Source organism: Labeo rohita, chromosome 7 (genome assembly GCF_022985175.1).
Source record: "Labeo rohita strain BAU-BD-2019 chromosome 7, IGBB_LRoh.1.0, whole genome shotgun sequence".
NCBI classification, from domain to species: Eukaryota; Metazoa; Chordata; class Actinopteri; order Cypriniformes; family Cyprinidae; genus Labeo; species Labeo rohita.
In genome coordinates, this window is record NC_066875.1 from 8,882,887 (window position 1) to 8,907,765 (window position 24,879).

A 24,879-nucleotide genomic window follows, 5' to 3' on the forward strand; every position below is an offset into this window, starting at 1 on the left:
ATAAACAAACCCTTAATAGAGGCTTTGCAGACTAATCTAATCCCAGTCGCCCCCTTTATTTGGGGCGAGAGTGACAAATCTGTGTGGGCGTCTGTGGGCTGGAGCAGAGGTGGCCAACTCCTGCCTCTTCTGATTAAAAAATGTTGTCATTAAGAATAAACAGGCCATCTCAGAAAGGACTCTCTAATTGTTATTATCTTTCAATGGGGCCATTAAAGCAGGAGCAATCAAAGGGGTCAGGCGCCAACGGAATGCAAGGTGCTTACATCAATGGGAGCGCGCTCAGCGCCTGTAGAGGTGGGTGCAAAAGGGGCACCCTATGATGTCACTCAGCCCCCAGCGAGCTTTCTCATGGGAAAAGTAACACTTCGCTCGGCTCGCCATAAAAGAGGAGAACGAGCCATAACAGTAACAAGTGCAACCGGTGTGGCCGTTTGATGTGAACATGTTATCTGTCCCCTTGGCTTTTTTGTTTTCTATTCAGAGCATAAACCTGATCATTGAAGTGGTCTGCTCCATCTTCTCCAGGCACAAAAGTCTTTCACTAATTGCTGCCACATCAAATAAGTAGGAACAAGAACGAATGGGAGCCTCGCAACTGGCGGAAAGAAAAAAAAAAGCGGAGTGTTCCTTAAAGCTGGTTGGACTTTTTTGTGTGATCTGCCATCAAAGATTGCGCTGCTGGTTCGAGGAGGTGGTGGAGGGCAGCCGAAGGGTAGGGGGTGGTTATCACACAGGAAAGACCTCTTCACAGATTAGTTCTGCATCGGCAGCCATTTGCTATTCGATTCGGGAGCGACCAATCCAGTGGCTGCCCTCTCATTGTCTTCTTGCGACGAGCAGGAACAGTGGCCTGCGAGCCGGGGAACAAAAGCTAGGACCAATGGAACCCCGTGTGTTTTCAAAGTGTAACTCCTCTCCTTGCCGTCACGGCCCAGTGATATGAGTGTCTTGGGGCCCTGGCCCGCACCACACAGAGCAAGAAAAAGCTGTCAATTCAGGGGCCCTTTCAAAGGCGCATCACTTTTGTGCAAACAGGCCCTGAAAGTCACAGTCCATATACTTCCCAAAGCATGCTCCCAGTTAAAGAGCCATTGACTATCTTTGGATCAAATGTGATTTGTCTCGACCCCCCCTCCCCACCCTCCACCTCCTTCTCCTTCTCTTTTTGACCCTCGGCATTCTTGTTTCCCAATTGTGTCGTCTTTGTTGAGGTTCTGTTGGAAGTGGAGATTGATGGGGGAAGGGTCGCGATCGTCACTCTGGATCTCTCATTGGATCTTGTCATGCGCTGGCGGCCGCCGAGCGAACGGTGCCACCTTTATCCGTGCCGGCGGGTCAGGGAGCCTGTCGCTTTGAAAGCGGGAAGATAACTGTATCTGATGAACGCAATCCAATCCTTCACCACAGCTCAAATTATATCAGAGTGCTGTGCATTGTTGTCACTCACAGATAAGTAAGCTGTTGGGTTGCAGGCACAGAGTTGCATGTGCGTGGAAGGGTGTGCGGAAGTGTGCTCAAATCGTAAATTACTTCTTGGGAACTTTACCCCGTCCGCTTCAGCGCTCAAAACAAGTCACTACTGATAAAAATGGTCTCAAATGTCCACATCAGATCAGCACATGTTCTTAGAAAGATGGAAAGTGCACGTCCACTGGTTGTTACAATGATCAGAGGGCCACCGGCAGCCACTCAGACACGATGATACACTGTTAGCTTGAGCAAGAGCCGGCTGTGCTTTTTTCCCCCTATTGAACTTCAGTCTCTAAATATAAACACTGTGAATATTCCACTGATGTGGCCCAGCGTTGAAATATCTGACTGCTGTAACGACCAACATTTCAATGAGCAAAGGAATATCATATTAGAGCCTGAGTGCTTGTGAAATTCCCTGTGATTTTTTATGCTTCTGATTATTGAACCTTTTACGGTTGGCGGCTTCTACTGTTTCACCTCATCTAGAGACTGTGAAACTTATGCTTGTGTCACTACAGCCTATGTAGCGTCTAGATGGCATATCTGCTGCTTTAAGATTCATCTTAATCTTGCAAATCCATCTGCTGTGCATGAGACCGATCATGAGCATGCAGACAGGCCCCTTACTGCTAAAAATATTTGTCGGAGGCCTCGTAGGTCCTGTCAGAAGGCTGTGGTGTTTGTGCATCGATGATGGCAGGTCTAAAAATACTTATTATACCCCTGGGGATCTTATCCTTAGCTTGCAGTGGCAAGTTCGAAAGGCTGGACTCTTAAGAGGAAATGATCCAGGTGTATACCAAGAAATGTCACTTAACTCTGCTTCTGGCTAGGGCATTGCTACATGGTTGAACCCTGGAGTACACATGCACACTATGACTGATTTGTGATCAGATTTGTGATCACCTGACCTGCTGCTGTTTCCACATTTGTTTCATTTAATTTTCTATCTGCTCCCTAAGTTCTTAGAAGCAGCGGCCCAACTGTACTTTACCACGTAGTGCAAGGGTGTCTAATCCAGCTCCTGGAGGGCCACTGCCCTGGGATGCATTTCCCGTACAACGACATAACTCGCAGATTAACCTGCATAGTACAATGCACTGTTGTGGAAAGAACTAGCTAGTCAGGACTGTTTCCCGAACATGGTTGCATCTCCATTGTTTGAACCACAGTAGTTCAAAATTAGAGGACCATTTTGTTAATGACATCACACGCATGTGGTGGAGTAATAACTATTTAACTGATTAGAGATCTCTAAGATCCTGCTGTATTGAACATGGCACTAATTTATTGAACATGATGACTAATTTACTATTTTTTGTTCCCTGTCATTTTGCTTTATTTGATGTTTGATTCATCCTCTTACATCATATTCCTGGGGTTCCCTTTTCAAAAACAGCGCTTATAGAGGACGTGCAAAAATGTATAGATTAAAATGCATTTATATTTAGATAGAATGGAAGATATAGATTGTACTGCATGTTAGCTTGCTTACTGAGCCCAAGAGCATAATTTATTGAACTCATGTCTTACTAACAAGAAACTATGCTTCTAACCACAGGTCGAGAGCTGTAGTGCCAACCTCGTAAGTTTGCGATGCCATTTGGTTTCGGGAAACACTGAATCATTGAACTAAGCAGTTGGTAACAACAGAACTATGCTTTTGGGAAACGCACCTGCCTGGAAGTTTCTAGTATGCCTAGTAAGACCATGATTAGCTGGTTCAGTCATGATTAATTGGGGTTGGAGCTAAACTCTGGAGGACAGTGACCCTCCAGGAGCAGGATTGGACACCCTGACATAGTGCAAAGGCAAGGGTGTCCAAACTCAGTCCTGGAGGGACAGTGTCCTGCAAAGTTTAGTTCCAGCTAGTACAGGGGTTGGACAATGAAACTGAAACACTGGCCAATATAGTGTTGGAGGTTTCATGGCTATATTTATGCAGCCTGGTGGCCAGTCTTTACTGATCGCACATTCCACCAATAAGAGCAGAGTGTGAAGGTTGACTTTGTGCACCCAATAGCTCAAACATTGTACCCTGAAGGTGGTGCTGTGTATTAGGATGATAATGCACCAATACACACAGCAAGACTGGTGACAAGAGTGATTTGATGAACATGAAAGTAAAGTTAAACATCTCCCATGGCCTGCACAGTCACCAGATCTGAATATTATTGAGCCACTTTGGGGTGTTTTGGAGGAGCGAGTCAGGAAATGTTTTCATACACCAACATCACATAGTGACCTGGCCACTGTTCTGCGAAAGGAATGGCTCAAAATTCTACTGTGCAGGACTTGTATTTGTCATTCCCAAGATGAAATAATGCTGTATTGGCTACAAAAGGAGGCCAAACGGCATACTAATTGTGGTCTAAACCCAGGTGTTTCAGTTTCACTGTCCAACCCCTGTATGCCTAGTAAGACCTTGATTAGCTGGTTCAAGTGTGTCTAATTGGGGTTGGATCTAAACTCTGTAGAACACCAGCCCTCCAGGATTTAGTTTGGGCACCGCTGTGCAAAGGTGTCCAGTCTTGCTCCTGGAGGGCCACTGTCCTGTATAGTTTAGCTGCAACCCCAATTAAACACATCTGAATGAATTAAGGTCTTCAAGATTACTAGAAAATTCCAGGCCGGTGTGTTGGGTTAAGTTGGAGCTAAAATCAGCAGGATGTTGGCCCTCTAATAGCAGGATTGGACATCCCTGACCTAGTGGATTATTTACTATATAGTGCAGTCAATTCCAAATGCATACCCAAACGGAAATTTGGCTATGCACACAGTTTGTGCGTACTCTGCTGAGGACAAAATTGACATACCATGTATTATGCATGAGACAAAGCTACAAACAGACATAAATTTGAACTTTCTACTGATATTCCGGTCACTAGACACGACTCGGGTCCGTACTTCAATGTAAATCTACAGGATTTTTTCCAGTTATGTTGCCTGCCAGGTGAATATAGTAAGTATAATCACCTTTAAAAGTAACAGCACTCAAGTGTGGGCTCAAGTGTGAGTATGAGCAACAGTGATGCTTGCCTTAGAAAAAATAATAACTAATGACTAGATCACAGCTAATATCTTATTTCTGGCTTATTTTATGCTAAAATGAATAAAATGAAACAAGCCAACACCTTCTGGAAACCTCATAATCACCCACCAGAGATTTTAATCTGGACTAGCTGCTTTTGGACCAATTCCTTTAAATTGTCTACTGATCCCCTAAAATCTGTCATTCTTTTGTAGCTCATGAGAACATGGACATGGGCTTCTTTACTGTGTCATGGCCTCAACGAGGCATGGTCTATGTCTGCCGGGTCTGCAGTCGGGATTAGGTGTGTGATAATCTCTTTGTTTAGAACAGGCTTTGTCATTTGATTTGGGATTTTCTGGGACAAAAAGCAACAAGGACGAGGGGATGAGGTGAGTGGCCTTTTGTCAAAATAATGGGAAAATCCAGATTTGCTTAGTGTTGTAAAAATGTTTACTCAGCGGAATTAAGAGTATATCCCTGTGTTTGCGCTTGTCAAGTGAAAAGCATACAGAGATTGTCATTAGAAGGTTGAGACGACAACAAATAGCCTCCAGCTGTGAATTATGAACGGAATCATTATTATTAGTTATTCGCCAGGGTTTACCAGTCTATTTAAGTCTGCCTGTTTGAAGATCTTATTCTTCCCATCTGAAAATATAAGAAACATTGTAGTTCCCCTACAGAGCATAAGCATTGCTTCTATTTGAGAAAGAGGGCCTGAACTCAATTTAAGGACCTTTTGTTGGTATTACCTGAGAAAGCAGTGGAGGGTCTGTTGGGCAAGACCACCATGCAGCATATCGCCTCCCAGCAGTCGGCTGGGGGACTATTGGTGGGAGGCAGGGGGTCATATTCTCTTTTAGTCTGGGAGTTAGCGCTCTGCCACCAGGAGGGAGGCCTGGCCACAGTGGGGAAAAAATATCCCAAATCCCCGAACACTAACTTGCACAGCTGGGTAGAGGCAGAGAGACAGTGGCTGAAAAGCAGATTCAGTCAGCCTACAGCAACTCCCCCAATCACTCAGCCCACCTCCCAAGGCCCATTCAGAGCAGGGAGAGAGAGAGAGAGAGACAGGCAGACAGACATGGAGAGCACAGGATAACGGGTCACACAAGATCATTCACTTTGAATCTAACCACACCAAACATTATCAAACAAAGCATGCACCACATCATTAATGCTGCTGCTATATAATACTCCAAAGCGGAGTTGTCTGTACCTGTTTGCGCTCCAAAATATATGTATAATCTGGTCGGACGTCCCATTGTGGCTGTTTATTGAGGGTGGGACGGGGTGGCGGTGTAGACTCACAAAGGGTTAAAAGTTCCCCTTCAGAGGACATCTGAGTTGAAGGGTTTCTCAGTGTCGATAATTTGTCTAGAATAACTGCTGTGAACCGCTTGCCTTTAAAAAGAGAAAAAGAAAGCAAAAGAAAACCTTTTGCCCAAACCCACATTGCTGTAGGTCTATGCTGAATGAGCACTTCAGAGTTCTTAAAGAGCTCTTGCTGTCAGAATGGAATTTGGAGTGACCACAGAACAGTCGTCCACCCCATGAATGTCTCTCTCATATTCTGTTTCATCTGTTTATACACTTTTTCAGAGAAATTCAAACAGTTGTCAATTAAAATCACATGAATAACTACATGTTAAAAGGCTCCACGGTAATAACGATTTTCAGTTGCTGTAAATACTTATTTATAGAGTTGACCACATGTCAACTCACTTATAAACAGTACATTTACACTTAAATTTTACAATGGTTTAATATAATAATATTTATCTGAAGTAAGTGTATTTTAATTCTTGTCTACTTAGCGTGTGTCACTGACAATGTCCAAGTATGCATCATTAACTGTCAATGAGCCTTGATGTAGACAATAAGCACGCTTTGATGTTAAGATGTATTCTCTATTGGACAGAGGTCCACTATTTTTGGAATAAGTTCTGACATATTGGTGATTAAAGTGTTTGTCCTTAGTAAGTTGTTAAGATGAGTTCATAATGTAATGAATGGTGTAAAACCTCACTCTATGCTTGCACTATGCTATATTTTATGTTTAACTCTTGGTCTGATCTTTAGGAAAGTATTTGATCTCTGAACCTGTGTTTCATCTATAACAGGTTGTCCAGTAATCATTGTGCTGTGAATTTGGCAGATAGTGACATCTAGTGGTTCAAGGCTTTCATTTGGAAGAAATGTGAGTGAACCATTTGATGTAAAGCTTTCTTTTTTTGTACTGATGTGTTGTGTATTGTTTACTTCTTCAAATAAAATAAAATAAAATAAAAAAACTAAATCTAAACAAATGTACACTGCCCTCCAAAAGTTTGGAAACACCCCTGGCAAAGTGTGGTTTTGGACGATATCAGCATAAATCCTTATCATTTTTTGGTGCAAATCCATTAAAGTAACTTGACATTATCATTGAAGACCAGCAATAATAATTTTCATTTTGATTGCATAATAATAGCAATATATACATGTCAAAGTCAGACATGCCCATTTGCCAGCTGTGATGCCTGGTTACTGGTTTAAACTTGGCCCAGGTTTTCAAAAGATTTTTGGGTCAGCACACCTAGAATACAATGAATTTAGGCCCAGATTATGCAGAGCTGTAATAGCTGCTAATGGTGGATATTTTGATGAATCGAAAATTTACGTTTTTTCTATGTATAAACTGTATTTCTGTGCATAAAATATCACAGCCTGAACAGATGTGACAGTTAATTTCAGTTGAGAAATGAAATTGTTTGGAAATGTATTTGTTATTTTTTGATTGGGGACAATATTTTATTGATAGAGCTTATACATTTTTAAAATAGTATGGAAATTTTGATAGATTCAATTCATGATACCAGTCTACCAGCAGTGTAATACCTGGGAGTAGTGGGATTGTTCTAAGAAACCCAGCTCCAGTAAATATAGAAAGTTTTGATTCTATTTTAATTAAATTTTCAGCATCTCTAAATATTAAAAATGAAAGATAGATGGGGTTTTAAAGGCTGCTGATAAAGTTAGACAGATTGTCAGTAAAATATGTGGCCAACAACAGCTAAAAAGTCTTCGGTGAGGCACGAGAAGTTGGATACAATCCATTTTTTAGCTGAAAATGAACTATCAGCAGCATAACATTTTAAACTGTTAAATAGCAACATGTTGTTGTCTTTGTTAAATTGTTTACAATTAAATCTGAATGTGGACTCAGTTTTTCACTTTCAAATTAGTCTACTCTAACTAATTTTACAGTCATTGCTTTAAATCATTTCAGCCTTTTGTATAAACTGATAATAATGTGATTCCAACAAAGCATGTTCATCCAGAAGTATGTGCTACTTGGGTAAATCGCATTATGCTGGCGTAAATCCTACAATAGGCATCTGTCTGCTGTATTGTGGCAAAATGTATCTGGAGGGGTTTTCAGCAGCGCTCGGCTGTCAGCAGTGACGTCACTCCAATTGTTTAAGTGCGTCATGGCTCCTTTAGCGCAACGTATGAACTCAAGTGAATTAAATATAAGAGTCTTATATAAGAGAACGTTTCCCTTTGCCACCCTGTGTGACATTAGATGTTGTTGCCAAAGGGTCGATTCAGTTTTTTTCCTGTTTGTTTTCAGACCGCATGCTGGTTTTTCAGGTCATTCTGATGTCATAAAAACTACAGCGCCCCTTCACTGAAGTTCACACATGACCCTGTGCTGAGGTCAGCACTCGAGGTTTGTACATTGGCCTCTGCCCTGCACTATCTACACCTGTGTGGCTGCAGATCCACATGTGGATGATTCAAAAGTTATGATACGACTTCATATATAATTGCCACAAATATATATTTATGGAGAAAAGCATTTATAGTCATCTTTAAAACACATTTTAAAACCCTAAAGAAATTAATAGTATTTCGACAAATGTTTAAAATGATGTAGACTCACATGAGATGAAGATTCCAGTCATTCTACTCATTTTATCTCAGTAATCTTTCTTTATGCAGGATTGTATTTGGTTGTAACCAAAAAGCATGATGCTGCTTTCAGGCCAATAGGTGTCAGTGTAAAGTCCAAGGCCACTGTTATATCCACCAGTGAAATATACACAAAAAGTTATTATAAAGTCAGTAAAAGTTGTCATAAAACACTTTGAAGTTGCTCTACTCACTAGCACTGACTAATTTGTTTATTGCTGGTTTTGAAATAATCCACAATAGCAGTAAGGTTAACTTAAGCAAAGCTGACCTGTTGCTAAATAAGTGTAAAAGATGATGCACTGCACAGCATGCCATCCGTAGCACTACAAATGAGGTCGGCCCGGCCCCCAACGGCAATGTGTACCTGCGCAGCTCTGTGTGGGTGGCGAGAAAGTCGCACACCGTTCCATTTCCAACAACCGGAGACAAAAGAACCTGCTACGTCCAAGCCATGTTGTTTGTCTAGATGGGTTCCCTGCACTGCGGAGATCCACAGCTGGGGTTCCACACTCTCCCCTTTGCTTTTCTCAGTGGGCTCTCCTTTGCGTCAGAGATGGTGGCATGCTGGTCCATGGGGGTCCAGCTCCATAAGGACAGTGACAACTACAGAGGTCGCTCTCAACGGGGGCCTTACACTGAGTCATTGCTAAGTATAACCTTTGACCAACGACTAGAGTTTCACCCAAACAATAGAAAGGTTACTGCACAAAGTAGTTGCCTCCACTGAGACCTGACCATAACAAATCATGACAGTTTCCTCAAGGAAATAACTCCATTATTAACTCAAATGACTCCAACCCTTAGACTAATGATTATGCTTGAATGTCAAGAGACGCAGGGTCTTATGGTGGCTTATTTATTTCTGATATATAATAAATCTGGCTACAACAATGTTTGTAAAAAGTCGCTCCATAAATGTAAATGTAAATATGAACGTTGATAAGGGATGTACATATATTTGACTCTGACACTGATTCTGTTCAAATACGAGTTTTTACCAAATGGTAGGCTATATGATTTTTGTTTGGTTTCATTATTTTCATATCAATTATTTTGTGTTTATGTCACGTCTGAATTACTATAATTAGAAAATGACAGAGCTCTCAAAGCAAATAAAATGAAAAAAAAAAAAAAACATAGTTTAACCGTGTAGTAAGACTATGGTTATACAAATGGTAATTAATGTGCCAATAAAACATGGTTACTACACTTTTACTATAATAAAATCATAGTTAGTTTTAGTAACCCTGTTGAAAAAACAGCATATTGGGAAGGGGATGACGCAGAGCTCTCAGATTTATTAGGTAGGCTACGAATTTGTGAATGAGAAGGTGAATGCTTTTTACAAGTTAAAAACGTATAATTATGTTAAGTCTATGCAGTGACAATAAGCAGGAAGCAATGTTTGCCGCATGGATGACGGAATGGACAAAAAGTTCTTAGAGTTTACAAGTACCACTTACCATTATTCAATACATTTTCATGGGAATATGACCAAAGGAAATCTACATGGTTTAAAAGTGACTGCGCTATGAGTTTTGCTGGCGCTATTCTTCAACGCGGAAATAAGCCAAGGGGCGAGACTTCCGTTCATTAGTCGCTATAGGAAAATAACTAGAAATATAATCACTGCAAACAGCGATTACCAGGGTTCAAGTGCTTTAAGGCATTTAAGCACATATGAAAAAAGACATTAATTAGCAAGCCTGTAACCACTACAATCAATTATTTAAAAAAGCATTTTTGGCAAATCAAGGTCATTTAGAAATAATGGCTCTTATAACAGCAACTGTTGTCCGATTTCCAAAAAAAAACTTGCATGCTTGTTTAGAATCACCTTTCAGCAGGTTTCGTGAAGTTTTGAGTTTTCCTTTAGGCTTTGTAGGATAAATGGGTTTGGGTAAATTTGGACAGGTCCATTTCCTAAACAACCCCGTTATAGCTTCCCAAATGGTAGATTTCAACATTTTTTTGATAATTATTGACCTAGAGAGTCCTGAGAATTGTACTGCATTGCGAAAAACCCAGGACTAGTTCGCAAAAGTGGGGTTTTGACATCTTCTCAATCATTTAACAAACAATTTGATTGACAGCAGTGGTTCTAGAGGCAAAGTTGTCCGGAATTTTTTGTTCAGAACAACCGAGTTTTGTTCCGATCGGCCTCCATTAACCTTGTCTAATGGGTGCTCAAAATTCATCTGCCAATGGTGGCCATGTTTTTTTATTAAGATATGCAAATGTCCTTATAGACACTTGTGGCACTTTGGACCAAGACTGTGCATGGTGATTTTCATGTTGATAGGACAAATATTGCGTAGGTATAGCCATTTTTATGTTTTCTCCCTCTTATTGCAGCAATAAGTGACGGTGTAGGTGTCATGAACAATTTCGTACTTTTGACCACTGTAGCACCCCCGTCAGGCCAATTGGGGCGGGACTTGGTGACGTGGTTGGCAGTACGAGTACTACCATCCCTCCAAGTTTCAAGTCTCTACAACTTACTGTTTGGTCTGCATGATCAGTTTTACGTGGAGATTTTACGTGATTCTTGGCCATTCTAATAGGGTTTCAGTGCTACATACCTGAACCCCTAAAAATAACAGTGCAGTAAATGGTAAAATCGTTTGCACTACAAACCAGTGTGTTCATAATTAAGATAATACATTAAAATAATATGGTAAAACACACCAATTTGCAATAACAAGCAGCAAAACTAGCTATTTTGTAAAGCTAAAAATAGCTGGACTTGGATGAGACCAGAAGCCAGACCCGTAAATTTTACAAATGGTAGTGCCCACTCTTAAGGGAAAAATAAGGTGGATTGACAATAGACTAGGCTATTGATGAATGATTAAAGACATTAACAGCCATCCTGATTTAAAGATAATTTGCATTTAAAGCAGCAGATTATATAACTGCAGCATGTGGTTAATATAATTACCATTATATTTATCTGTGTATTTATAGTTATTAATATTAACGAGTAGACCAAGTACAGAGATTAGAATATCATAAGGGAGGGACAAGGAGTAAACAACCACCTAGCAACCACACAGTACCATAGATATATATATAGGTAGATGCCACATTGGACCACATGGTGCATCCATCATCATGGAACAGTCTATATGTTGTCACTCACAATTAAATAAATGATTTTGAAGATGGAGCAACATTGTGCAACATCTGGTTGTACAAACAATCTAAATTGAAATTCCTAAACATACTGGATAAACTCTATATGCTTTAACTCAATATTACAGATTTTTAAACTAAAGTACATGCACTGTGTTAGTTCAGAAAAAGCATCTGCTGAAGTCTACTGCAGATATATATTTATGCATGCAACTACAGTTGCAGACACACACTTGCTCTCGAGTGTTCACGGACTGGCTTTGACTATTCCAATATGGCGGCCGGCTTACGTATGGTTTATCAAAAATCACATCTACATAAAGTAATTCTCATAAAGGTCATGATAAACCGGATACGTTCAAGAGGGACACTTTCAGCACGTGCGCTGACACCGGACAAGTAAACCCACACAAGTACATTGCATAATTGGATACACAATATTTCCAGATGTGTGTTGATGCATGATAGGAGCCACCTGTTCATTTATCTGAAGCAAGAGCTCAGGTGCAAGTTTCATTTGTACAGCTGTGTGTGCTGGAGATAGGCCAGTGATCTGAAGCCACATCAATACACACATCGCACGTGAGTCTTACGCTGACCTCTATGGCAGATTATTCAATCGTGACCTGTTATGTCAGCACAGAGATGACACAATATAACATTTTAAATCAGATTTTCTTCAATGATAATTGTAAAAATAACAATGTGTTTTGATTAAACTACAAACTACTTTTCCCCATAAATAATATAATCCTATAATCATTTTAACCTTGAAGTAGGGAAGCTGTTTTTGGTTTATTGTGAGTTTAATAGAAGAAATAAAACCAATTTTAGGTGTAAAGTCACATTTATGAGAAATAAATATCCAGTGTGTTGCAGACATTTCTGTTAACCCTAAAATGCAACAAAAATTTGTTTATATTAATACAGTACATTGTGCCTTTTTTTTTTTTTTTTTTTTTTTTTTTTTTTGTTTACTTTGTTCTAAATAAATGAACATTTAAAAATAAGTAAATAATTAAGTAAATAAGTGCACACTCATGTAAGTAGCATAATAAAAGCTGATGTATTTGATTTGGACCCTAATGGAGTAACCATGCTGTGTTATATCCTGAATTAATAACATCTAATGAAATCTACAGCCAGAATGTGGTCTAATGACATTCCATCAAATTAAAACTATAGTCTATTTACCCAGCGCCACCAAGCTGTTTACTGCGTCTAGCTTCTGAAGCACTCCAGCTGATCATACATGGTTTATAGTAGGCAAAGGTTCATAACGACATGTGAAATCTGAGTTCTGAAAACTTTGGTCATTGTCCTGCTGGAGATCCAGTCTGTAGTCTTCAAACAGCTGAGCTAACACAGACACAGGCCGGCTGCTGCTAGCGCCCTTGAAATGCCTATATAGCGTCAGTGGGTTCAAAGCCACTATAGTGGATTCTAGGAAGTATTGACGTAAATCCTAAAAAGCTATAGGAACATATACTGTATTAGCATGATAATGAGCAATAAGCAGCCAAATAAACAGTATAATAAAGAAAATGATTCTGTATACATATATATTCTGGCACAACTGCCACTATAACATTGACATCAAAGCATAAAGATGAGTTTTGATGATTTTGACTGATGGATTTCCATGAAATGGCACAAAAAATTGGCAATACAGTACTAAATAAAAAGGGATGAAAATAAAAATAAATTTTATGTCAAAACATTTTTTTGTCAAGCATTTTGTTAATGATGATAAATTAGTTATTAAAACTTGAGGACATTTTCTTTTTAACTTTCTGCTTAAAGAGGTTATTATTATTAGGAAAAATAATCATCAAATTAATTATTAATCTGAAAAATTATACATATATATATTATAATTATTATTAAATTAAACTAACAGCAATATAGCCATATTAAAAAAAAATGCAAAAACAACAATAAAATTAAAAATCGAATTCAAAATTATTAACAAAAACTATAATAGTACATCAATAATACTCAAATAGCAGTACTTTAATATAATTCATCCATGTGGCTGTGCAGTGAACAAAATACTGGTTTAACAGTGAGTTTAACATGACATCTTGTGGTAACACATCTAATTTCATCCTTTTAGCATTAAACATAAAAGCTATGATTTAGATGTGTTGAGCAAATATTTCACAAAATACGAGAATCTGAAATGTGCATAATTTGTTTGCAGATGCCACTTGATTTAATATTTTATTTATGCAATGAAATCCACACATTAGTCAGTGTGGTTCAAGTGTCTTTTTTTGGTGGCAGGGAGGGGACGTTGTATATTTACAATATTATTTATGTCACCCGTCAGCATCCCATATGCTTTAGGTTATGAGTAAAACAGCTCTGGTTGGAGGAGAACTAGAGTCTGGAGGAAACCGTAAACTGCTTCCCTCAGTCTGACACATGGATCCGCTTTCTAGTGGTTTGAAAGACAACGGACCTGTGGATCCCATTGCAGAGATGTTTCAGAATGAATATGAATGCTTTCAATTACAATAGGAAGTAATGAAACAATAAGGGCCCTCTACCCATCACCGACTGTTACTCATTCATACACTCTCTTGTTTAGTGAGCTGTCATGTTGAGAACATTGTGACCGGGTCAAGCAAGACATAAAGACCACTGCAAAACTTAAGTGGTCAAGTAAAAATACGGTGGCAGAACTATGATTCAGTATCATGAATCTTGGTACTTGGTATGTTCTTAAAAATAAACATTCAGGAACATACAAATCAAAATATACAACTTATGAATAGAAAGAATATACACAGACATCTCTCAGCAATTCCTTGTCATATTTATTTCAAGGTGTGCAAGAATTATTGTCCACATTCACTATTTCACCAATAACATGCTGACCCTTTCAGTCATTTACACCACTTTAACTGCATTTTAAACTTTTGTTGAGGTTTAACTTTGCTTTAAAAAAAAGGTTTAATATATGTATTTTTATTTTACCTCTTTTCAGCCCTGTCCCTGTGTTCCTAATGTAATAATTTAAAAAACATTTGGTAAACAGTCTGAAAAATTCTGCTGATTCGAGGTAGGGCTGGTGTTATGTGGCACATTAAAAAATGGATACCTGAGCCAGAAAAAAAAAAAAACAGAATAAAAGGCACTGGTGGAGAAAAAGTGCAGCGTCTTAAAATCTTTGAGTATAGCAGTACATCCCTAAAATAAATAAACCAAGGCAAAGATGTTCTTAACTGAAATAGAAACAATGGACAGAAAAACAGCCAAAAGGAAATGTTAAAAAAAATAAACACATTAAAATAAAAGGCTACAGTGTTTTTGGAGTGGCTGTTTCCATTTAAGTCTTTAACCAAAGCAAGGCATGAAGCATGATTGGTCTGTATGACTCATGATTGGTCCACTTGATTGCACCACTTATACACAGTATTGCTTTTGATACAAGTTTCCACATTTTTGAGAATTATGAATCTGGCGTGTCCTTCACTTTTATCTTAACGTGTTCTTCTCCAGTAAACAACAGCTACAATGAATGCCATCGCAGCGATGACAGACACAGTACGCCATCTTGACACGCTGCGGAAAATGCCCTCCTGCAACACAAGGAAGAGAAAGTATTAGATACACTCTGCACATAAACATATTTTTAAGATTTTAAATGACATCCATCCAATAATTTATAATCAATAATCATAATCTGTACGACTTTCTTCTATGGTACTCTCGTGAATGCGCGGCACAAACTGACGCAGAGCAGAAGAAATTGTTGAATAAAGTCTTTTTTTTTGTTTTCTTTGTGCACAAAAAGTATTCTCGCAGCTTCATAACATTACCGTTGAACCAATGACTATTTTATCAATGTCCTTGCTACCTTTCTAGGCCTATGCAGGGTCGGAAAGCTCTCGGATTTCATCAAAAATATGTTAGTTTGTGTTCTGAAGACGAACGAGGGTCTTGCGGGTTTGGAACGACATGAGAGTGAGTAATTAATGACATAATTTTTATTTTTGGGTGAACTATCCCTTTAATATTTGTGCATCAATGCCACAGGTAAATCATGCATATACGGTGCCTTTGCGAAAGTATTCATACCCCTTCACTTTTTTTTAACATTTTATGTTGCTGCCTTATGTTAAACTGTTTTAAATTACTATTTTTTCCCACATCAATTTACACTCCATGCACCATAATAACAAAGCAAAAACAGAACTGTCACAACTTAATCAATTTAAAATATAAAAACTGAAATAAGTACATTGCATAAGTATTCATACCCTTAACTCAGTACTTAGTTGAAGCACTTTTACAGCCTCAAGTCTTTTTGGGTATGATGCGACATGCTTTGCACATCTGCATTTGGCAATTATCTGCCATTCTTCACCTCACCTCTTCACCTCTCAAGCTCTGTCAGCTTTGATGGGGGCTGGCAGACATTTTCAGGTTTCTCCAGAAATATTTGACTGCGTCAAGCCCAAGCTGTGGCTGGGCCACTCAAGAACATTGACAGAGTTGTCTATAAGCCACTGTCCTGATGAGAGTTGAACTTTCTGCCCAGTCTGAGGTTCTGAATGCTCTGGACTAGGTTTTCATTAAGGCTTAGTTAACTGTGTTGAGCTTTCCTTCTACTCTGGCGAGTCCCTCAGTCCCTGCCACTGACAAACAGCCCCACAGCATGAGGCTGCTACCAGCGGAAGGTTCACAGAAGCATGTAGCCTACATTATCCATAATGGAAGATGCTTGGAACAACCAGGACTCTTCCTAGAGCTGGCCACCTGGCCAAACTGAGCAAATGATAGAGAAGAGCCTTGGCTAGACTTGTGACCAAAAGTTGGTGGTCTCTCTAGTTGAGCTCTACCAGCGCACTTTACTGTTTGGATAGTACTCTGCAGGTGATGAGCAGTGATGAACATGATGCTTGAAATTGAGGTTCATCAGAACAGAGAATCTTGTTTCTCACAGTCTGAGGGTCAAATTCCAAGTGGGTATCATGTGTCATCACTGAGGAGAGGATTGAGTTTGGCCACAGTGTTGCAGTGATGTTTGTCAATCTGTAAGTTTCTTCCATCTGCATATTTGATCATGGAGCTCAACTAGAGAGACCACCAACTTTTGGTCACAAGTCTAGCCAAGGCTCTTCTCCATCATTTGCTCAGTTTGGCCAGGTGGCCAGCTCTAGGAAGAGTCCTAGTTGTTCCAAGCATCTACCATTATGGATAATGGAGGCTACATGCTTCTGTGAACCTTCAATGCAGCAGAATTTTTTTCTGAACTCTTTCACCGGATCTGTGCCTTGACACAAGCCTGTTTCTAAGTAACAGGCAGTTATTTTGACCTCAGGGCTTGTTTTTTGCTCTGGTATGCATTTTCAGCTGTTAGACATTTTATTGAGAGCTGTGTGCCTTTCCAAATCATAATCATTCAAATGAATTTACCTCCACTCGAAGTGTAGTAACATCTACAAGTAAAATGAATAATCCTGAGCTTAATTTCAGGTGTCCCAGAACAGGGTATGAATACTTGTGCAATGGAATCATTTCAATTTTTCTTTTTTTTTCTAATAACTTTGCAAAGTTGTTACAAACCTGTTTTGTGCTTTGTCATTATGGTCTATGGAGTGTAGACTGATGTGGAAAAAGAGTAATTGAAAGCAATTTATCATAAGATTGCAACATAAAACTTGAATTGAAAACCTGAATACTTTTGCAAGACACTGTATTTGTTAATATGCATCAATGCCACAGGTAAATCATGCATATAGTTGACAGAGTCACAGCATAAAAATCTAAATAAAATGTCAATAATTAAGTAAATATGGTACTACACTGATTGAACCATAAGAGTGAGACTCAAACCCACGAACTTCGGTCACAAGTCTGACTCTCTAACTATTAGGCCACAACTGCCTAATGGTTATACATGACTGGTGGCACATCCCCTGCAGTACAATACTGTAAACAGCAGGTGCCTGATCTTCCTCAAATCCCCAAAAACACGGGTCACGCATACAAGCGTCCCTTCTCCTCCCTGGATGGGTTTACATTCTTTAGGCTTATCCTGCTTAGCACACTGTAAATATTGTCACATGTTCACTTTATTCCAGTTCTCAGGGCCACAGTATGCTCCATGACGCCTGAGTGTTTGAAGTCTAAACCCAGCACCCCACATTCTGCTTCCTTTATGATCATATGTGTGCTATTAAACTTGAGTGGCCCCAGGAATTGCAGCCAGCCCGGTGGAGGCTCTGCCGCACACATGCAAACCGCATCTTACTGAAGTATGACAACATCAACTCTTACATGAGATGTGAAAAGCATAAATTGGCATTCTTGATAATGCAATTTAAAAAGACAGATCAGATAACTGGTATCAAGCTGCATGCCTTGCTGGGTCAGTGGGTTTGTGTGTCTGGATATTCCTAGACGGGATGTGTCTGGCTTTGTGCTTATGTACTTCCTGGCTCGAGTGGGTGCGTCTCTCTGTGTGTGGTGGCCCGTGTCTGGCTCGACCTGTGTGGCTCCACATGGGTGGCCAGACAGCATACACAAAAACAGCAACTTACCCATCCTCCTTGCTGTCTGATCCAGGCAGAAATGTTTTCCCTGATAAACTGTAAAACCCAGCTAATGATCCTCTTGATAACTTCAAAGTGGTTCTGAGTCAGAGCCTAAAGGAACGAAAGGTAATCATGTTTTAATACATCTACATTATTCATAAGAATTAGCATTGCTTAATAAATTTGATCCTATCAAAATTCAGGAAGACTTTGCATGGATGGAGCTTTTAATTTCATGCAGTACCACGACACTTTGACTGAAGAACAAGTGGTGAGGCAATATGTTCACACTGAATAATGAATACTACAATTCTGTTTTTAATATCAAAATTAGAGTTTCACCTGGTAAATGAGCCTATACGCGAGATGGAACAGAGCCACCACACGTCCCCAGTTAATGCCATCCTCAAAGATGCTCCTGGCCACAGTCATAAAGACATCCTGAGCGCAGTTTGCTTGCACAGTGCTGATGAGACTGTGAGGGAAAAAAAATTGTCTGTTATGGGCTTCCCAAACTCTTTAACCATATAATTTTAAACAAAACACCACCCATATGGACCACTACCTGTTTTTCAATGCACTGCAAATGATCAATTGACAATCATTTGGTTGTGACAAAGGCTGGTTACAGTTTAAGTCAGAAGTTTACATACACCTTGCAGAATCTGCAAAATGTTAATTATTTTACCAAAATAAGAGGGATCATACAAAATGCATGTTGTTTTTATTTAGTACTATATCCATTTACATATAGTCCACAAGAGAAAATAATAGTTGAATTTATAAAAATGACCACGTTCAAAAGTTTACATACACTTGATTCTTAATACTGTGTTGTTAACTGAATGATCCACAGCTGTTTTTTTTGTTTTTTTTGTGATAGTTGTTTAATGATACCCTTGTTTGTCCTGAACAGTTAAACTGACCGCTGTTCTTCAGAAAAATCCTTCAGGTCCCACAAATTTGGTGGTTTTTCAGCATTTTTGTGAATTTGAACCCTTTCCAGTAATGACTGTATGATTTTGAGATCCATCTTTTCACACTGAGGACAACTGAGGGACTCATATGCAACTATTGCAGAAGGTTCAAACGTTCACTGATGTTTCAGAAGGAAACACAATGCACTGAGAGCCAGGGGTGTAAACTTTTGAACAGAATGGCGATGTGTACATTTTTCTTATTTTGCCTGAATAACATATTTTTTTCATTTAGTACTGCCCTTCAAAAGCTACAGAAGATATTTCCCAGAGGACAAAATAAATGAAATTTACCCTGATCTTCAAATTCAAAAGGTTTTCACCCCCTGGTTTTTAATGCATTGTGTTTCCTTCTGGAGCATCAGTGAGCATTTGAAACTTGCATATGAGTCCCTCAGTTGTCCTCACTGTGAAAAGACAGATCTCTAAATAATACAGTCATTGTTGAAAAGGGTTTAAATACACAAAAATGCTGAAAAACTGTTTTCTCTTGTGGATATGTAAATACCTTGTATGTGAAATAATTTATTTAGGTCAGTACTAAATAAAAAAATAAAATGCCTTTTTTATGATCCCTCTTATTTTGGTAACATAATTAACATTTTGCAGAATCTGCAAGTTGTATGTTAATTTTTGACTTCAACTGTATATTGTTTTATATTGAATATTGTTCATACTACATCTTGGTTTAGTAATATACTGGGTACTCAGGTTTTGAGATTTCACACTGTAGCTTTGTAAACCTTATCTTAATGTTCTTATTTGTTCATTTTTGAGGTTTATAACAATTATAGGACAAATACTGTACACAGTGAGCATGAGGCCCTTAAATAACAGCTAACCTTTCTGCACAATACAGCTAAAAAATGTGCTTCTTTTCTGCCCGTCAGTTAACGTGTTTATCGTCACTGTTCAACTTTTACCTCACACTGAAACTAAATCCTTGTAATTTCTACGCACATGCATATTTAATAAGGTAAGGATAGAGGGAGTTTATAATTGGTTGTCTTTTGCTAAATAACCCACAACACAGCACTGTTGTTGCTGATTAAAGAAAAAGAATGCTTCTTTTGAAACATGTTACTCACAAGAGATGGAGACACTTAATAAAAGCTGTTTCCATTTTTTTTAGATCACATGATCAGTCAAATACTACTTCCTTTATCTTGGTAACCTCTTTTTAACAGACACTTTTATTTCTTAGAAAAACTTAATCATGGCTAGCTATAAATAGAGAATTTCTACAATAGCGTCTGTAACTGAAAACCTTTGCTTTTGCATCCATGCCATCAGGTGTCAGCTTAAGTCACAGTAAAATGTACAATATACAAAAATAACTAAATGCATTTTTAAATAAAATCTTATGTAAACTATTGGTTTTGAAAACACTACTAAAAACTCTTTTAGTTTCTATTTCACAAAAAAAATCCTTTGTCAAATTAAAACTGTAGCATTCTCAGATGGATCTATTTCACAAGAAAATGCTGTGTGTGTAAAATTTCTAATTATACTATAGGTAGTCATTATAATCAGACCATATAATCAGACAAATCATATAATCAGACAAATGATTCTCAACCAGAGGGTCAGCACCCACTAGGGGCTCTCAGCAAACCTATAAGGGGAGCCATATAATGAATTAAAATTATCCAAATTATAGTTAAAAGATAAAACAAATTAAATTGTAATTTTCTTTTTAAAATAAAATATTACAAAATGCTAATCAAACACACAAAAAATTTGGTAAATGTGTTAACTAAATATTTTTTAAGAGATATAAGAGATATATTATATATATATATATATATATATATATATATATATATATATATATATATACACTGCCCTCCAAAAGTCTGGAAACGCCCTAGAAAAGTGGGGTTTTGGACAATATTGGCATGAATCCTTTTTAATTTGTGATAATTTTGCACTGATATGGGACAACACAAACTACGAAAACATATTTTATTACATAAACAGTTACATTTTATTACATATACATACAAAAAGCATAACTTTTCGATTAATCAAAATATCTACTATGAGCAGCTATTACAGCTCTGCATAATCTGGGCTTAAATTCATTGTATTCTAAACTTAATTGGCAATCAATTGGTGAAGCTATTAAGGTGTGCTGACCCAAAAATCTTTTAGAAACCTGGGACAAGTTTAAACCAGTAACCAGGCATCACAGCTGGCAAAGGGGCATGTCTGACTTTGACATGTATATATTGCCATTATTATGTAATCAAAATGAAAATTATTATTGCTGGTTTTCAATGATAATGTCAAGTTACTTTAATGGATTTGCATCAAAAAAAAATGATAAGGATTTATGCTGATATCCAACACCACACTTTACCAGGGGTGTTTCCAAACTTTTGGAGAGCAGTGTGTGTATATATATATATATATATATATATATATATATATATATATATATATATATTATATATATATACTTTCTTTTTAATTAACAGAAGCTAATTTTGTATATATATATATATATATATATATATATATATATATATATAGGGGTTGGACAGTGAAACTGAAACACCTGGGTTTAGACCACAATTAGTATGCCGTTTGGCCTCCTTTTGCAGCCAATACAGCATTATTTCATCTTGGGAATGACAAATACAAGTCCTGCACAGTAGCCAGAAGGATTTTGAGCCATTCCTTTCGCAGAACAGTGGCCAGGTCACTATGTGATGTTGGTGTATGAAAACATTTCCTGACTCGCTCCTCCAAAACACCCCCAAGTGGCTCAATAATATTCAGATCTGGTGACTGTGCAGGCCATGGGAGATGTTTAACTTTACTTTCATGTTCATCAAATCACTCTTGTCACCAGTCTTGCTGTGTGTATTGGTGCATTATTATCCTAATACACGGCACCACCTTCAGGGTACAATGTTTGAGCTATTGGGTGCACAAAGTCAACCTTCACACTCTGCTCTTATTGGTGGAATGTGCGATCAGTAAAGACTGGCCACCAGGCTGCATAAATATAGCCATGAAACCTCCAACACTATATTGGCCAGTGTTTCAGTTTCATTGTCCAACCCCTGTATATATATATATGTATATATATACAGTGTATATATATATATATATATATATATATATATATATATCAACAAAATTAGCTTCTGTTAATTAAAAAAAGTTTGAAAATTAACAGCTTTGTCATAATTACAGGAGAACATACTAGAAAAGCAGAATAGCTTATACGAGGGGGTTTTGAATATTTTGTGTAAATGGGAGGCCTTCGTGTCAAAAAAGGTTGAGAATCACTAGATTAGACACTTTAGTTGTGTCCTTTCTCATCACAAAACCTCATATTCATAAAAGACAAGTAAGCTGGAAAAAAAATGAAAAACATACTGTTGAAGTTCAGCATTCTTGTTAAGGTCATCGGCTATCTTCAAAAGCTGATCTACAACCTCTTTGATTTGAGGATCTTCTGCATCCTGAGGTCTTCCTCCGAGATCCTCGTGGCTCACATGCATGGAAGGATCCTCAACAGTAACTCGTTCAATAACATACCTTAATGTGAAACCAAAGCACAGTGGAGAGATGCATTCATTCACACAAATCCATGCTTATAAAATATAACATAGAATTTGAGGAATTTAAATTTTCATGAATTTACCCTCTTAGTAAAACGGCACCCTGTTCGATGATCGCATCATCCATGACATCTGAAAATATGTGAAAAAAATATTGTGAGTTAATGTGATTAATACGCATTACTTTTTACAGGGTCGAAGTGCAGGAAGCAATCTTTGTATTCCTGGGTGTGACAGTGGGGTCACTGGGTATTATACATGTGGTGAACAACTTCCTGTTTTGATACTGGCTGGTTTATAAGTCAGGTCATGACATAGGTTTATGAGAGAGTTTGCGGTGTACCCAGAGTATCCTACTGTTATTGAATTTTTTATTCTCACTTCTGTTTTGCTGTCTTCTTGTCAATACCTTAAATAAAGATTGTTTGATCTTAATTCAGAAAAAAATAGCTTTAAAGTGTATGTTTTCATTTTGAACAAGAGCCTTGTTTTTTGCAGGATGTTTCTAAATACTATAAAAGTGTCTAAATGTGAATATCTTCTAGTGGGTGTTGTGAAGGAATTCGTTTTGAATGAATCTTTTAAGTAAACCAGCGCATATTGTAAATGAGACAATAGGATTCAAGCACGGAATGTGAAGGAGAATTTGATTGGTTGGGCCTCTTCACATTTTTTGACAGATTTGGGTAAAATTCTTATGATGTCTTTTCAATAGCAAGGCAACCACCATTGACACCGAAAGGGGACAAGATCACTTCAAAATTCCTGTTGTTAGGACAACAAAACATTATGAAAATTACATTTTTAGGGTGGTCTGCCTCATTGAGTATGTCAATGTCAAAATTAATGGGACAATCAAATAAAAGTAGGCGGCTGCACTGTTATATATATAAATGTACAATTGCAAATAGTTATTATGATTACAGTGAATGTTGTTTCTTTTACTTTTTTAAATTACCTTTATAATTCTCTTTACTTTCAATCAATTAAAAAGATGAGACAAAACATACTCGCTTTTCGCCATCTACTGGCAGAATTGTGAGGTCACTAAACACATTTTTAGTGAAGAGACAGAAAACATCTCAAAATTCCCATTTGATGGGCCTCACACGCCCTGACACACGTCAGACACGCTCACTATGACATCACAGGAAGTTCCATAACAACTAAAAACGAACATGATTATTAAAAAAAAAAACGAAAATGATTATAAAGTTAAATACCAGACAGTTAAGAGTTAACAGTCGGTCACTGTAATGGTATGTCCTACGGAGACATTTACGAGAAAGAATAGTCTTCAGTACTAGTTAGTCAAGTCACAGTCGAAGAACGGTGTGACGTCACGCCGAGTGCAAAGAGCTCGAAATGGATGGCTAGTTCACATAAGTCACTCTAATTCGTTTAAAAGTTGAACCTCGTCTTACCTTCACCACCTGTCGCCCCCTTCAACTCTTTATCGTCTGTCCTCTGTCCATCGTTCGCATCTGCCATGGTTTAAGTTAGTACAAACACCGGCGGCCCAACTGATAGCTTGCTAACTAGCCGGACCAGCCTAACAAATTCTGAATCCGCTAAATTCACAGTTTCCAACAAAACAGAACATAATCTAGTCAAGTTATCGACGCTTGTGGTTATATGTCCTCCCCTGGAGCACCATTAGTATGATAAAAACATGATATGCAAGTAAAAAAGTTGTCGATACGCTTTAAGAAGAGCTCCACCAATCCATAGGAACGCTTTAAACCTGGAAATAACGCGGAAATGGAGAAGGCGACAGCCGCCAAATGCATTGAATTGAAAGTGCAGATTCGCAGTGCCAAGAATGAACCAAAAGCATGCAGCGTTACATTAATTATTTTACAAAACAATCCAGTATTGTTTTTTTTTTTTTTTTTTTTTTTTTTTTTTACAGGAATTTTTTTTTTAATACAGGACACTACTACATGAGTCTTAGTACTAAAACCGACAGAAAATAAAGTGTACTTTTATTAGAATCACAATAAGATGCATTGCCCACAATAGACGAGACAGACAAAATATGTATCCACAAAAATCTATACACAGATAAAATTATGAATGTGAATAAGAAAGCATTTAAAATTAATGTGCTGTTTTTTTTAATGCACAGGTTCATATATCTGAAGTGTATTTATTTATTTAATCTATGTATTTAT

General features: G+C 38.0%; 1 protein-coding gene across 1 annotated transcript; it reads right to left on the minus strand.

Annotated features, from left to right (window-relative positions):
- Positions 1-14,720: 14,720 nt before the first annotated feature.
- On the minus strand, positions 14,721-24,479 carry zgc:153993 (uncharacterized protein LOC767645 homolog). Its single transcript, XM_051115996.1, has 6 exons — positions 24,130-24,479; positions 22,789-22,837; positions 22,521-22,682; positions 18,496-18,628; positions 18,160-18,264; positions 14,721-15,192 (listed from the first exon to the last, which is right to left on the minus strand). Exons 1-6 carry the CDS (start codon positions 24,194-24,196, stop codon positions 15,094-15,096), a joined length of 615 nt encoding a protein of 204 aa, XP_050971953.1. The 5' UTR covers positions 24,197-24,479; the 3' UTR covers positions 14,721-15,093.
- Positions 24,480-24,879: the final 400 nt, after the last annotated feature.

Excerpts from the sequence above, each read along its gene's own strand:
- zgc:153993 (XM_051115996.1), bottom strand. The coding sequence starts at position 24,196 with ATGGCAGATGCGAACGATGGACAGAGGACAGACGATAAAGAGTTGAAG. Across the intron at positions 22,683-22,788 it reads GGTGCCGTTTTACTAAGAGG|GTATGTTATTGAACGAGTTA; the intron begins GTAAATTCATGA and ends TTTCACATTAAG. Across the intron at positions 18,265-18,495 it reads CGTATAGGCTCATTTACCAG|GCTCTGACTCAGAACCACTT; the intron begins GTGAAACTCTAA and ends TCGTTCCTTTAG.